This window comes from Cebus imitator, unplaced genomic scaffold (genome assembly GCF_001604975.1).
Source record: "Cebus imitator isolate Cc_AM_T3 unplaced genomic scaffold, Cebus_imitator-1.0 Scaffold21, whole genome shotgun sequence".
Lineage (NCBI taxonomy): Eukaryota > Metazoa > Chordata > Mammalia > Primates > Cebidae > Cebus > Cebus imitator.
In genome coordinates, this window is record NW_016107336.1 from 5283345 (window position 1) to 5298963 (window position 15619).

At 39.5% G+C, this 15619-nt stretch overlaps 1 protein-coding gene across 5 annotated transcripts in view; it reads left to right on the forward strand.

The window, feature by feature from the left end:
* RNF144B (ring finger protein 144B) overlaps nt 1-15619 on the forward strand; it is a 136671-nt gene that overhangs the window by 83121 nt on the left and 37931 nt on the right. For 4 of the 5 annotated variants that reach the window (XM_037736025.1, XM_017521659.2, XM_037736028.1 and 1 more), the window contains one exon: nt 9979-10083. The exons of the other annotated variant lie outside the window; for it this stretch is intronic. In XM_037736025.1, coding sequence (XP_037591953.1) covers nt 9979-10083 — 105 coding nt within the window. The remainder of the gene's footprint in view (nt 1-9978; nt 10084-15619) is intronic. 5 annotated transcript variants of the gene reach the window in all.

A 15619-nucleotide genomic window follows, 5' to 3' on the forward strand; every position in this document is an offset into this window, starting at 1 on the left:
TTCTTCAGAGATGATGTACAAATTACCAATAAGCATGTGAAAAGATGCTCAAAGTCACTAGCCAACAGGGAAATGCAAATCAAAGCCACAATGATATTCAACTTCACATTAAGATGGCTATAAAGAAAAAGACAGAAATACGTTTTGGTGAGAATTTAAAGAAGTTGAAACTCTCATACACTGCTGGTGGGAATGGAAAATGATGTAATTGCTTTGGAAAATTGTCTAGCACTTCCTCTAAAGGCAAAATAGAGTTACCGTATACCACACTTACTCCTAGGTGTATGTCCAAGAGAAATGAAAATATATGTCCATGTGAAAATTTGTTCATAGCAGCATAATTCATAATAGCCCCCAAGTGGAAACAACCCAAATGTCCATCAACTGATGAAAGAATAAATAAAATGTGGTATATTTACACGGTAGTATACTAGTTAGCAATAAAAATAAATGAAGGACAAATACATGCTACAACATGTATGAATCTTGAAAACATTATGCTAAGTGAAAGAAGCCACTCACAAGGGACCACACATTGTATGATTCCATTTATATGAAATGTAGAGAATAGGAAAATCCATAGATACAGAAAGTGAATGGTGGTTGCCTAGGGCTGTGCATGAAGGATCTGGGGGGGAAATGGGGAGCATGTACTAATGGGCATAGAGTTTCTTTTGGGATTATGAAATGTTCTAAAATCAAATCTAGTGATAGTTGCGTACTGTGAATATACTAAAAATACTGAATTGTATACTTTAGATGGGTGCATTGTATGGGTATTTGAATTATATCTCAATAAAACTTATTTATGACATATATATAAAATATATATAATACTTACATATTATATATAATAATACTTATTATATATATAATATAAACTGACACCTGGGTCCTTCTCTTAGAGAGTCTGAATTAATTGGTCTGTGGTATGGTCTGGGCATTGGACTTCTGGAAACCTCCCCAGATAATTCTATTATAAACAGCTGATGTGGAGAATCTTGACCTGGGTTTTGGTACTTAAAAGTACGTTTTGTGTGCTAGAGGCACCAACAAGACCTGGGAACTTATAAGGAGGGCGAAATTTCAGACCCCACCCAAGACCTACTGAATCAGAATTGGCATTTTTGATAGGATCCTCAAGTGACTTGGGTGGACATTCAAATCTGAGAAACATTGTCAGTAAGGTAGTTGAATAGTAAGGCAGGCGAATGTTATCTTTGAAGTTCCTTATCCTCTGTCCATCCACCCCTCCTCCTCCTGCCAATGGCTTTTTATTAAGGATACCCTCCCCAGTAGTATCTCTTACCTTCCAGTGTTTCTTGTCTATAAAAACACATCAGGCTTAGAACATTTTCTTTGGGGGCACTGCTCTCTGCTAAGGAACCACTGGCCTATTGGGATATATTCTCTTGAGAGCAAATAGGCAGTGGACCAGCACAACTGGTTCTACATAGGAAATGAGGTGACCCAGGAAGAAAGTGTAGAAAGATGAGAGTTTAGATCCTTTCCTGAAATTCTAGCATTTAAAAGTCAAGTAGAGGAAAATGCAGAAGATTGAGAAAGAATGACTAGAGGAAGAATGAAAACCAAAAGAGTATGGAATCCTGAAGACCAGGGGAAGAAAGGTTTCAAGAAGGTGGGTGTGGTTAACTGCGTGTGATACTGCTGTTGAGAGGTTAGGAAGGAAGAAACGCGTACTGGATTCAGTGGCCTAGAGCTGCTTCAGTTGAGTGATGGGGAGGGATTGGGATGGGATTGGTGAAGGAGTGAGGGAAGACAACTCTTTCAAACATTCGATTGTGAAGAGCTGAGGAATGAAGAAGGCAGTGTACAGCCAGGAAGAGGAGCGAGGGAAAGCTGTTGTTCTTTGCTGTTTTATTATGACTTTTCTTTGATTAGGATATTTTGAACATGTTCAAGTATAGATAGGACAAAATTCAAGACATAGGAAAGAAAACATGAGAATAGGTAAATTTCTTGAAAGGCAGGAGGAGATGGGAACCGGAAAAGCAGACTTGGCTCCTATGTGTCAAGAAAAGAAGAACAGAGGATGGAGGTGTGTGTGGGTGAGTTTGTATGTTTCAGTTGTCAGAGGTGAAGGAGCTTGGCCACAAAGCTGAGCACAGACTGAGTATCCCTTATCTGAAATGGTTGGGACCAGTAGTGTTTGGGGTTTCTGATTTTTTGGGGGGAATATTTGTATTATACTTACTGGTCTACTGTCTCTAATCTGAAAATCTGAAGTCCAAAATCTCCAATAAGCATTTCCTTTGAGTACCATATTGGGGCTTAAAAAGTCTTGGATTTTGGAGCATTTCAGATTAGGATTTTGGATTTTCAGATAAGGGATACTCAACCTGTAAGTGCTGGATTCACGCTGCCAATTCCCAGAGAAGCCTGGCTGTCTACTATGTGCCAGGACCTGTGATTAGATGCTTCTAGGGGAATTGAAGAGGAGCAGATGTTATCTAGATCCTGAAGGAGCATTTAGGCTATAGAGGAGGCAGGCAAGTTGATAGTCATTTGCAATGTAGCGTTGCTCATGTGTACAATAAACATCTGGTGTTACCTGTGGTCATCATAGGAAGATTGGCAAGTAGAGGAGGAAAAGCCAAGTCTTCTGGAGAATTTGGGGAGGGGAGGGAGGTTGGATCATTTATAAAATTCTCTCTGGATAGTCCAATATTCTGGTGTGTCCCTAAGTGAGAAGGCAATACCACCAGCCTCACTGCTAATGAGAATAATTTCGTTCTCCCTCCTTTTGATGGTTTATGTGGCTTCCTTTTGAAGGGGAAAAGAATTGGAACTTAAACTATTTTAAAATTTCCTTTATTAGAGTCTTAACAAAACTTATACAAACATGGCATAAGGTACTATATAAGCGTATTTAGGCATATATCACTTAAACAATAAGAACACCACAATAAACATACAAACTGAATATTGATTAAAATTACAGACCAATAAAGCCAGGTGCAGTGGCTCATGCCTGAAATTTTAGCACTGCGGCAGGCTGAGGCAGACAGATCCCTTGAGCTCAGGAGTTCAAGACCAGCCTGGGCAGCATGTTGAAATGCTGTCTCTACCAAAAATACAAAAAATTAGCCTGGCATGGTGGTGTACACCTGTGGTCCCAGCTACTCAGAGGCTGAGGTGGGAGGATCGCTTGACCCCAGGAGGCGGAGGTTGCAACGAGCCAAGATCGTATCACTTACTCCAGCCTGGGTGACAGAGTGAGACCCCATCTCAAAAAACAAAATAAAATAAAATTACAGACCAATAAAATTTAAGTTAGCATTAATATGATGAGTGATGTTTAACTTTGGTTAAATTGCTTTTTCCAGTTAGGCTCTGGGTTTGGTGTGTTCCAGTGACTAAGTGGTAATTCGATGATCTTGTCGTGTTCCTCTGTTGGAATCACTAAAATCTCTGACATGTTCAGCATTCACTGGGCCCAGAGTCTTCTCTTCATTTTTCATTTTCCTGTGGCAATGATAGCACCTCTACCTGGCAAAGCAGGATGGTACCACAGACCCAGGGTTAGCACAGAAACTGGGTGGAAATAGGGAGTTTCCCGAGATGGTCCCCGGCATGCTTTTATTAAGAGCGCTGAATAAACATAAAATGGGGAAAATCTTACCATGCAGAACTCTTGGGTTCCCAAGAATATACCCTTGCACCCAGTTTGAAAAATACAGTGTGAGCTGGGTCTTAGGGTGCTATGAGAGCAGACGGGCTGGGTGTACTGCCACACTAGGGGATGAGGCAGGGAAGCCTTCTGGAATAAAAGAGCTGAAGGATGAGAATTGTCAAACTAAGGTCTCTTTTAAGCTGTGCTTATTTATGGCTTGCTTGATTTTGTACTTTTTCCTTTAATCATTTGGCGCCAGGTTTTCCCATCGGTCCTCTCATGTCTTATGTGGTTGGCAAACACCTGCAAGAGGAAGGTTGGTCCCCATCAGTAATCTCATATTAGTAAAAAAAACCAAGGGATCTGAAAGGGGTTTCGTAAGAAAAATTTTAGGATCAGACTATACCAGGAAGCAGCTTCCTACCTAGCTACAGATTGTTAATTTGCTTGAATTTTTTCAAACCAGGATCCTTTTGGTGTGTTGGATAGGCTTTTGAGTAGGGAGAGATACTGTCTTGAGTTGTACTGATAATTTAACACAACAGCATCTAACAAAGGCGGCTTTATTCTTGGATCATGTATAGAGATCATAGTCTGAAGTGGAATGAACAGAATATTGGCCTCAGTGTGAGATGTTATGTAGAACACACTGGAGACATTGTGTTCTGAGGCAGGCGAATGTGAGTCTACATTTTATGGAATGTCTACTTCAATGTTTGCATTGTACCTGGAATGATAAAAAGCAAAACAGGTACCCAAGGCCCGTCTGGATTTTGGCCTTGAGGCACATTCCGCCTCATCACCTCCCTTCCCACTTGGCTGAGCTATGGATAAGAAAACCTAGGTCAGTAGTTCACCAACTCAGCTTCAAGCCAGGTGGGCTGACCGTCCTCCTCTGACCACAGGACCCCAGTGCCTGCATCCAGAAGCATCTAAGATACTGGAAGTCAATTTATATTTTCAGTGAATGGACCAGTTGTGGCTGACACCTGTAATCCCAGCACTTTGGGAAGCTGAGGCAACAGGATCCTTTGAGCCCCCAGGAGTCTTGAGACCAGCCTGCCTCGGCAACATAGACAGACCCTATATCAATCAATCAATCAATTGCTGAGTGTGGTGGCAGGCATCTGTAGCCTCAGCTACTGAGGAGCTGAGGTGGGAAGATCACTGAGCCCAGGAGTTTGAGGTTGCAATAAGCCATAATTGTGCCACTGCATCCTGGGCAACAGAGCGAAACCCTGTCTCTAAAAAAATAAAACAAATTAAAAAATCAGCTAACAGTACTCATTACCTCCTTCCTCTCAGCAGTACCTATTCTCCTCTTACCTGTTCACCCCACCCTCATGAGGCTTTTCTAAGGTTCCTCTTAGCCTGTGGATTTTCATTTCTATATGCCTGCCTATTCAGAAACATCTGTTCCATTCTCCAATTATACTTTAACTCAACAGCATCTAACAAAGGCAGCTTTATTCTTGGATCATGTATAGAGATCATAGTCTGAAGTGGAATAAACAGAATATTGGCCTCAATGTGAGATAATGCATACCTCTTTTCACTCTTCAGAGTGAATGGGGGACTCTCCATTTCCCTGAGAGCAGCCTAGTCAGGTGATATTGTCCCATTTTATAAATGACAGCACCATAGCTAGAGAGGTTAATGACTTACTCAATATGCAGAGGAGACTTTGGAGTTTGTACTTCAACCTGGATGGTTGGAATCCAGTTCCATTGGCTATTCATTATAATGATTTATTTTTTCTTAGAAAAAAAAAAAAAACCTTTTAGAAGAGTACAATCTAGTGATAGAGAATGAGGAACTATATAGTAAGTTTTTAAAAAATATGCATGTATTTCCTGCCCACTCCTGTGATTTGTTCTTGATTGGGTACATAGTAGCTTTGCCTTAACACTGTGACCCTTTTTCTGTGTCCATCATAATAGATGAGAACACCTTATATGAAGAATGCCCATGAGTTTGGTACATTGGAAACTAATACCCTTGAAAGGGGTCTAGGAGAAACCTGTTTCTGAGAGGATTCCATTGCATACAAATTATAGACTCTCAGAGTTGGAAGAGACAGTATGAGTCATCTGGTTCACCAGGTATTTGGTGGTTAAATTTTTGGTTAGATCTCATATGAATCTTTAAGTTGTGAAGTGAGTTTGATGAACAATCCTTGTTATTTTGCATGACCCTTCATGGCCTAAAAATAATTCTTTGTTTTACCAAACTAAGTAAAATGCTGACTATTCCAAAGAAAAAGGTTTTTTTTTGTTTTGTTTTGTTTTTCCCCCTTGGGTCATCTGGGTTTTTGAGATGTTCTTCTTGAAACGTTTTCCTTGCAATTTGTTACCTGTTAAGAAAACTGCATATTTAAATATCTATTGAATGCTACTTAGTAAATGTAATTTTCAAAATGTGACTAAATGATGGTAGTTTTATTTTTAGTATGTATTTTATTTTGCCATTCTTGCATTGCTATAATCTGTTTTTATTTTCTGTTTCTCTCTTTAAAGCTAGATGCTAGTTTTTTTTCCCTACAATTGTTAACCATTTACCTATGTTTTGTATGACAGGCACATGTGATTCATGTGAATGTTTCCAGTTATTTTGTGCTTTTTAGCCAGAGATATGGAAGAAGAGAGGGACACTCTGAGATTAAATATTTTAGTGAAAGTTAATGGATGGCATATAACAAGCCTGGGTACTTGAAAATTCAGTAAGAAGCAATAACTGGGGCTGGTTGTCTTCCCTCTTTGCCTTTGAATAGAAATGCATGCCCACACTGATGGGGTTTCAAGTGCCTGTGCTGTAGGATTACTTAGCAACCTGCCCTTGCAAATCTCTATCTTGAACCAGTGTTTCTTAGCATTAAAAACAAAGGGTATATGCTTAAACCCTGGAGTCAGTGTACAGAGCTCTAATTTCTCACTGAAAATCATGGGTTACATAATATTGTGGCCAGGAGAGTGCTTACAGGAAGTTTTAAAATTCATTAAGTTGATATATGGTAGTTCATAGTGCACCTAGGAACATTACATTATTAGTAAGAGGCGCATCTATTTTAAGCTCTTGGGAAGGTGTATGTTTCAACTTAACACATTTGTAGTTATATTTGAAATGAACACGTTTGCCTGTAAAGACTCACATAGTATCTTTAGTTCCAATTTAATGCTAAGCTTATTCTGTAGATCCAAATATTTCTAAGAAGAGCCTTGCATAGAGGCACCTGGAATATTCTGTTACAAATATCTGTTCAGTCTACATAGCTTCTCCACCTTAAGTGGTTTCACTGGTCTGTTGCAGGGAGTGGAGAAATGCTGTCTCAGAAGGCCAAAGGATTAACATTTTCCCCTAAAGTCTTTGATGGAAAGTCTAAGACCAGGAGAAGAAGAGTAATAACGTAACCTATCATTATGTAATTTGCAAATTCATGAAGGGCTTCCATATATAAATTGTGTGCGTGTGTGTGTGTGTGTGTGTGTGTGTGTGTGAAACCCTGTGAGGTAACTGTAACAGATATTATTGTCCCTGCTTTTTAAATTAAAGGAGGCAAGTCTGGGTCATAGGCTAAGTCATTTTGCCATTGTCAACTAGTAAAGTGGGTCCTTCTCCCAGGTATTAGGATCTGAAGTTCTTTGCACTGTTGACTTTGTTTTCCTCAAACACCTTCCCCTTGAGCCTGGAGACCATACCTTTCCATCTTTTATTTAACTTTCTTTAAGTGGCTGCTGGAGGTCAGAGGTAAGATCAAGGGAGTAACAACAGAACAGGTGTGCCTATTGGAAGGCTGAGATGTCCTCAGAAGCAGAACAGGATGGACGGGCTTTCACGTTGTTTATTCATTTGTCCCTGGCGTGACACTCCTTTTGGTGAGCCGCCTCGACTGTTCCCCTGGGGGATCGCCTGGCCATTAACATTCTTCCCCATATTTCCTTGCTGCTGCTCTCTTCTATGTCCCATTGCTGCTGCTGGATACCATGTTGGGCACAGTGAATCCTAGAGCAAGTGATTTTTTTCACCCTTCTGTTGAAGAAAGTCAAGGTTAAAACACAGTATCTATATGGTGGTCAAGTGCAAGGAAGGAGTGACTATGGAGGATCCCTGTTCCCAGATAAGATACCTTCTATTCCTCAGTTTACACTAAATCATGAGCATTTGTTCATGTCTTTTAAATATCATTTGAAGACGTTTTTCATGATTCTGCATGGTCTATCACATAAATTTAGCAACGTTTATTTGAAGGTTATATTTTTAGTATTTAGGTTATTTTCTAGTTTTTGCTGTGATGAATGTTGTAGAAAAAATTAACTCTTTGGAGAAGAAAACTGTTGTCTATTTGAAGAGATACAAATCTGGTTTAAATGGTTTGCCCTAGTCATTGATTCATCAATACATTATAACAGTCATTTATAATCAGGTAAGTACATGATTATTTTTCTGAAGTAATATAATAGTGATGTTAGTTTTATTTTCAGATGGAGAAATGAGTAAAGATGGTCAATAACAGGAATAGGTTTCACAATTACATCGCCAGCATTCTGACCCTAGAATTTTACTTTTGGTTTATACTTTTATAAAAGGTTGGTGCAGCAGAATTTTTTTCAGTGCAGCAAGTTGATACGTAAATGTATAAATTTTAAAACTCTAAACCCAGTTGTAAATAATCACCACTTTGTAAGAGTCATTGCATCATCAGCTGGCTTATGTATTTTTGGTAAAATGTACTCATCAAACATTTGAGCTTGACTTTTTTGGTCATGCATGTAGAAGAGGTTTACCAATTATGAGCAAATTAGTAGAAGCTGAAGAACCAATTTTGGATTTCTTAGAGGTTTATTTCCTGGACCTTCTGCCTTCAATTTCTTGTGGGTGTGTGTGGATGGGTAGAGAGGAATAGGGGGAGGTGTTAGAGGTTTCCATAAAGCTGTCAGTCCCTCTCCTGATTTCTCAGTAAGACTCCCATCTCCACCCACTGTCCAATATCCAGACACAGCAGGCAATGAGAAGATCAGCTTTGTTCCTGATGTTCTTCCTCTTCTGTCTGGATTTCTTTTTTCTTTTCTTCTCTGGGTTTCTTTTTTTTAAATTCAGTTTCTTCTGTGGGCTTCTTTTTTTTATTCATTTTTTTCTCTGGCCTTCTTTTTTTTACTTAATTTCTTCTCTGGGCTTCTTTTTTTAAATTCAATTTCTTCTCTGGATTTCTTTTTTATATTCAATTACTTCTCTGGGTTTCATTTTTCTATTCAATTTCTTCTCTGGGTTTCTTTTTTCTGTTCAATTTCTTCCCTACGTTTCTTTTTATTCAATTTCTTCTTTTCCCGAGTGACCAGTGCCTTTTTTTCCTATTCAAACTTCTTTAACATGGCACCCACCAAGACCCATATTTTTGGGAAGGTCTCATTGTCTTTGGGATAATGTCTTTGGGACAGTGTGTCTCATTGTCTTTGGGAAGAAAATTATCTTTGATATCCCAGTCAGCAGGAAGTCACCTGACTTTACCAAATTTGACATTATATTTTCCAGGTGCATTTGTTTTTAAGAGTGATCCTGGCCAGGTGCCGTGGATCATGCCTGTAATGCCAGCACTTTGGGAGGCTGAGATGGGCAGATCACAGGTCAGGAGTTCAAGACCAGCCTGGCCAATATGGTGAAACCCTGTCTCTACTAAAAATACAAAAAAAAAAAACTTAGCCAGGCATGGTGGTGGGTGCCTGTAGTCCCAGCTACTTGGCAGGCTGATGCAGGGGAATTGCTTTGAACCCAGGAGGTGGAGGTTGTAGTGAGCCGAGATTGTGCCACTACACTCCAGCCTGGGCGACAGACCAAGACTCTGTCTCAAGAAAAAAAAAAAAGTGGTCCTGGCAATGTCACTGTCTTAAGCTTACTTTGATTGTGTGGCTAGCTCAGTGCAAGGGTTCCAGCGTTCTGTTCTACTTTCGGGCAAACTTTGATGGAGAGAACCACTAAGTAAAAATGGAATTAGGAATTCATATAGGGTTTTTGTTTTTATTTTTTAAAGCAGGAGGAGGCCTTTAGCATTAGAAAATAGTGTTTTTTCTTCTCTTAATCTATGGTGGCTGAAATGTGTGAGCATAGGCAAGTCTGACTTAAATGAACTCTTAAGATGAAATCATACATAATTAATTGTGTGTCTCTGCATTCATTCCAAAGTGATGGCTGTTAGTATTCACACTTGTGACAACTTATGTCTCTTGAGTATAAGAGCCTTAGGACAGCCAATTAAGGAAGAAGAGGCGGTTACTGTTCTCCTATGTAACCTTTGTGCTACTGTAATGGGATGCATAATTATCTGTTTGTTTTTTTTTTTCCTTAACTTCCAGTGCCTGAAACAGTACATGCAGCTGGCAATCCGAGAGGGATGTGGGTCTCCCATCACTTGCCCTGACATGGTGTGCCTAAACCACGGGACCCTGCAGGAAGCTGAGGTATGGATGACTGCCATCATCTTCCTGTTGACATTATTTATGAGGATCTTGACTCCTTAGGTATTTCCCTACCATGGAGTCTAGCAACAAAATAGAGGTAAACTTTTTCAAGGAGCACTTCATTGCAACATACCTTTAGATTTTTTATACAAACTGGTGAAGCTGTCATTTATCTCAGTTCCATTTACATATACCATCTCGAGTGTTGAAGAAGCTTTAGAATAGACAAAAGTACCAGAAATAAAATTTACCAAGTGTGAAGTTTGGAGGCCGATATGGTTTGGCTATTTCCTCACCCAAATCTCACCTTGAGTTGTAGTAATTCCCACATGTCAAGGGTGGGACCAGGTGGAGATGATTGAATCATGGGGGCGGTTTCCCCCATGCTGTTCTCCTGATAGTGAGTGCTTGTGAGATCTGATGGTCTTATAAGGGGCTTTCCCTCCTTTGCCTGGCATTACTCCTTGCTGTGGCCGTGTGAAGAAGGATGTGTTTGCTTCCCCTTCTACCATGATTGTAAGTTTCCTGAGGCCTTCTCAGCTCTGTGGAACTGTAAGTCAACTAAATAACAAGTCTTGGGTATTTATTCATAGCAGTGTGAGTATGGAGTGATACAGAGGCTGAATAGTGAGTGGTCTTGTAAATTGTAATGCCCTAAAGATAAATAGACCATGGGTTAGCCACAGTTATGGAAAATATAAACGATTATGATTCCACAGTGATAGCCTGAGTTGCACCATTTCCGAAGAGCAGAGACCTTTTGGAAGAGATCAATTGATCTGTTTCAGGCATCTGAAATGTCTTTTTTTGAGTGAGTTCTCTCATTTTGTTAAGACACTGATTTTTCTCCTTTTGTTTGTTCAATCACCAGTTATTGACTTGCCTTTAAATCTGCCTTTTAATCTTCAGACTCTGCTCACTTTAAGTTAGAACATAATGAACTCTTATTCATTCTCAGGGGATTTGTAAGCCTCTAAATGACATTCCAAGAAACAGGTGAAATCAGTTATTCATTTAGCAAACACAGAACACCTGCTTTGCACCAGGCATCCTTCTAGTTGTTTTCATTGCCAGTATTCTATCTAATCTTCTCAACAGACCTCATGAAATTGGGTGTTGCTTTCAGGTAGGGAAACTGAGGCCCCAAGGGTTTAAGTAATTTACCCAAAACTGTGTATCTAGAAAGTAGAAGAGACAGAATTCTAATCCTATACTTTTTGACTGCCATAATTACATGACTTTAAGAGTAGCATTAGATTGGCCAGGTGCTGTGGCTCACACCTGTAGTCCTGGCACTTTGGGAGGCCAAGGCAGGAGGATTGATTGAGTTCAGGAGTTCAAGACCAGCCTGAGCAATATAGCAAGACTGCCCCCCCTCCAATGTTTACAAAAATAAAAATTAGAAAATTAGCCAGGCATAGTGGTAGATGTCTGTAGTCCCAGCTACTCTGGAGGCTGAGGTGAGAGGATTGCTTGAGCCCTGGAGGTCAAGGCTGCAGAGAGACTTGATCACACCACTGCCCTCCAGCCTGGGCAATGGAGTGAGATTTCATCTCTTAAAAAAATATTGGGGTGGAGACGGCATAGAATTAGGTGGGTAGATAGAACATACGATAAAAGACTTAATAATTGGCAATAGGGTGTCGATTTTAGATCTTTCCTTGCTTGTCATGTGGGCATCTATTGCTGTATATTTTCCTTTAGACACTGCTTTAAATGTGTCCCAGAGATTCTGGTGTGTTGTGTCTTCATTCTCGTTAGTTTCAAAGAACATCTTTATATCTGCCTTCATTTCATTGTTTATCCAGTCAACATTCAAGAGCCAGTTGTTCAGTTTCCATGAAGTTGTGCAGTTCTGAGTTAGTTTCTGAATTCTGAGTTCTAACTTGATTGCACTGTGGTCTGATAGACTGAGGTCTGTGGAGGGGGGGAACTAGGGGAGGGACAGCAGGGGATGGGGAGTTGGGGAGATATAACATGGGGAGAAATGCCAGATATAGGTGATGGGGAGGAAGGCAGCAAACGACATTGCCATGTATGTACCTATGCAACAATTCTACATGTTCTTCACATGTACCCCAAAACCTAAAACGCAATAAAATATATATATATATATGACTTAATAATTAGAAGCTCAATTGTGTGTATGTGTGGACACACATGTAGATATGTGTATAGATGTACATACTGTGTATAGATATATATGCAATATAGGTATAGATATATTTACTGTACATGCTTCATTGTATATATAGATCTCTATACACTGTATATAGATATATATACTGTACATGCTTTGTTTATGGATATATGCTTTTACATATATATCCTTTGCTTTGTAAGCAAAGCAGTCAGAAAGGTAGTATAGACAATTTCTAACCAATTTGTATCTAGGCATCCTGTGTTCAATTTGATTAGTGGATGAGTGGTACAAATGAGATATATGTGTTTTTTAGGGAAATAGAAAAGGAATGTCTAACTGTTTTGAAGTGATTTATTTTAAGAAAATCATGGAATAACTTCTTTGGTAAAAAAGTAATATCGACTATGTAAACCCTGCAGAGAGATATATTATTGACTTTTGTAGGGTAAAAGCTATACTGGAGAGAAATTGGACTAGTTACTAAGAATATTGTTGATCTGCGTCACTGCAAAATTGTTTTAAAAATGAGACTTAGGTTTTTGGGTACATCTTTGTATGCATGATCCTTCCAGGAGAGAAGCTTCCTTTTTGACTTGCTTCTCAGGTGTCTGATGGGTCAGCAAGTGTGTCTGGCCCCATTCCAAGCTGGGCTGGAGAGGATAACAAGACAGGCCCACCAGTGCTCTTCTTATGGAGCTTCTGGTCCAGCAGAGAAACAGTCAACCTAAAACGAGTCAGATAATTATAAAAGTGAAATGCGAGAAATGGACAGGCAACAAGAACTGTCTCTGCTGTGAAATCTTGGTGAATTAATACATATAAAATCTATGAAATGTAAATGAAATGAATAGCTTGGTGAAATTTCAAAACAAGCCCATGAAAGTCATCGGATTCCTGCATGCTAGACCTGTGCTGACTAATCCAGTCGCCACTAGCCACATGTGGCTATTTAAACCTAGATTGATTTAAGTGAAATGAAATTAAAATTTAGTTCAGTTATGCTAGTCAATAACTGTTGAGTGATGAGCAGTCACATGTGACTGATGATTACCAGACTGGGCAGTACAGAATAAAGTATTTCCATCAGTGCAGAAAGTTCAGCTGCATAGTGTTTTAGAATTTTGAGTAAATGGTAGCCACTAGGCACTGATGTTTTGAGTACCTAATGTTAGGTAGGGCCAGTGTGCCTAGGCAAGTGGATCAGGACTGGCTGTAGTCTGCCTGTCAGTTCTCTAGAACACAGCTTAGGTAGTCTTCTCATTTTTTTTCTTGCTTTCTCTCTCTCTCTCTTTTTTTTCCCTCCATCCCCATCACCTATATCTGGCATTTTTCCCCATGTTATCCCTCCCCAACTCCCTCCCCCGACATCCCTCCCCTACTCCCTCACAACAGACCCCTGTGTGTGATGCTCCCCTACCTGTGTCCATGTGTTCTCATCGTTCAACACCCACCTATCAGTGAGAACATGCTGTGTTTGATTTTCTGTTCTTGTGTCAGTTTGCTGTGAATGATGGTTTCCTGGTTCATCCATGTCCCTACAAAGGACACGAACTCATCGTTTTTGATGGCTGCATAGTATTCCATGGTGTATATGTGCCACATTTTCCCTTTCCAGTCTATCATCGTTGGGCATTTGGGTTGGTTCCAGGTCTTTGCGATTGTAAACAGTGCCGCTATGAATATACATGTGCATGTGTCCTTATAACAGAACAATTTATAATCCTTTGGATATATACTCAGTAATGGGATTGCTGGGTCAAATGGAATTTCTATTTCTAGGTCCTTGAGGTATCACCACACTGTCTTCCACAATGGTCGAACTAAAAAAAAAAAAAGACAGGGTTTTCCTCTATTGTCCATGCTGGAGTGCAGTGGTGCAATCACAGCTCACTGTAGCCTCAACTTCCTGGGCTCAAGCAATCCTCCTACCTCAGCATCCCAAGTAGCTGACACTACAGATGTGTACCACCATACCTGGCCAATTTAAAATAAAAATTCTTTTTTTGAGGAGACGGAATCTCCTTATGTTTTCCAAGCTGAGTTCAAGCAATCCTACTGCCTCAGCCTCCCAAAGTTCTGGGATGACAGGTGTGGACCACAACACCTGGCTTCATATTCTTTGTATAGACATTTTCTCCTTGTATTTCCCCCTTCCTTTGTTCTCCTTACCCTTTCCTCACTCTGTACCTTCTCTGTCCTTCTGGTTCTCTTTATCCAGTTTTACTCTAATAGCAATTTTACTTTTAGGCTGTATTAAAACCAGACAAACCCAAAATGAGTCTTAAAAATTACAAAAGGATATTAGAAAAAAAAAAGAACAAAAACATGTTCCAAACTAAACTGTGGTACTTCTTAAGTTTTCAAAAGTCTTTTTCTCATTAGAGGAGTAGGAAGACACTTCAGGGCATTGATGAACTATTTCTTTGCTCATTGTTCTTGCTAAGAGTCTGGCCATAGATGGGCGTAAACATATAAGAATAAAATGTTATCTATCAACTTGCTACTGTTTTTTTTTTTAGTGATAAAAATATATGTGGTAGTGGTGCTTGATAATCATTTTGAATTGAGAATGGAATAGAAGATTATATTGGAGATATGGGTAGCTGTGTCAGTTTACATAGGCCTCCTCCTTTGAAAGTAAATACCACACACGCATGAATTGGACTGTACCCCCTTCTTTTCTAACTTCCTTTGGATCAAGATTTTATTCTATATAGTTACTACATGTGGCTTATAATCTCTGTATTATTGTATACCACAGTGAGGTTCATTTATATATGCTTGACTAGGTTCTGTCTCCATGACTACTACTTCCTTCAACCTTTAAATAAATGTTTAATTACATAGGTGACACATAAATATACTTTGGTTGTTAAAAATAATTCTGATTTAAGGCTGGTTCCCTTTGTCCTGCTGGTATTTATATTACAACATGTGATTCTTCATTGTCTTAACAAATACATTTACGTCTAGCATTTCTTTATCTTCAAAGGATGGCAGGAATGCAAGCTCTTTTCTCTGAGTGCTTCCTTGTGTAGGTCTAGCTTACAGAATTGGCTGTGCTCCATGTATCTGCCTTCTTGATTTTTCCAAATTGGCTCAGCTGTGATTATGCCTCCTAACTTTTATTTATGAAGAGTAGCCTCCTTAGTGACACAGTTACTGCCCAGTTCAGGTTCAGTTTGACCCTCAGTGTCCATGGGTTCTGCATGTGGGGATTCAACTGCAGATGGAAAATACTCAGAAAAAAAATTGTGTTTGCACTGAACATGTACGGACTTTTCCTCGTCATTATTCCCTAAACAATGCAGTATAATAATGATTTACCTAGCATTTGCATTGTATTAGGTATTATAAGTAATCTAAACATGATTTGAATTATACAGGACCGAG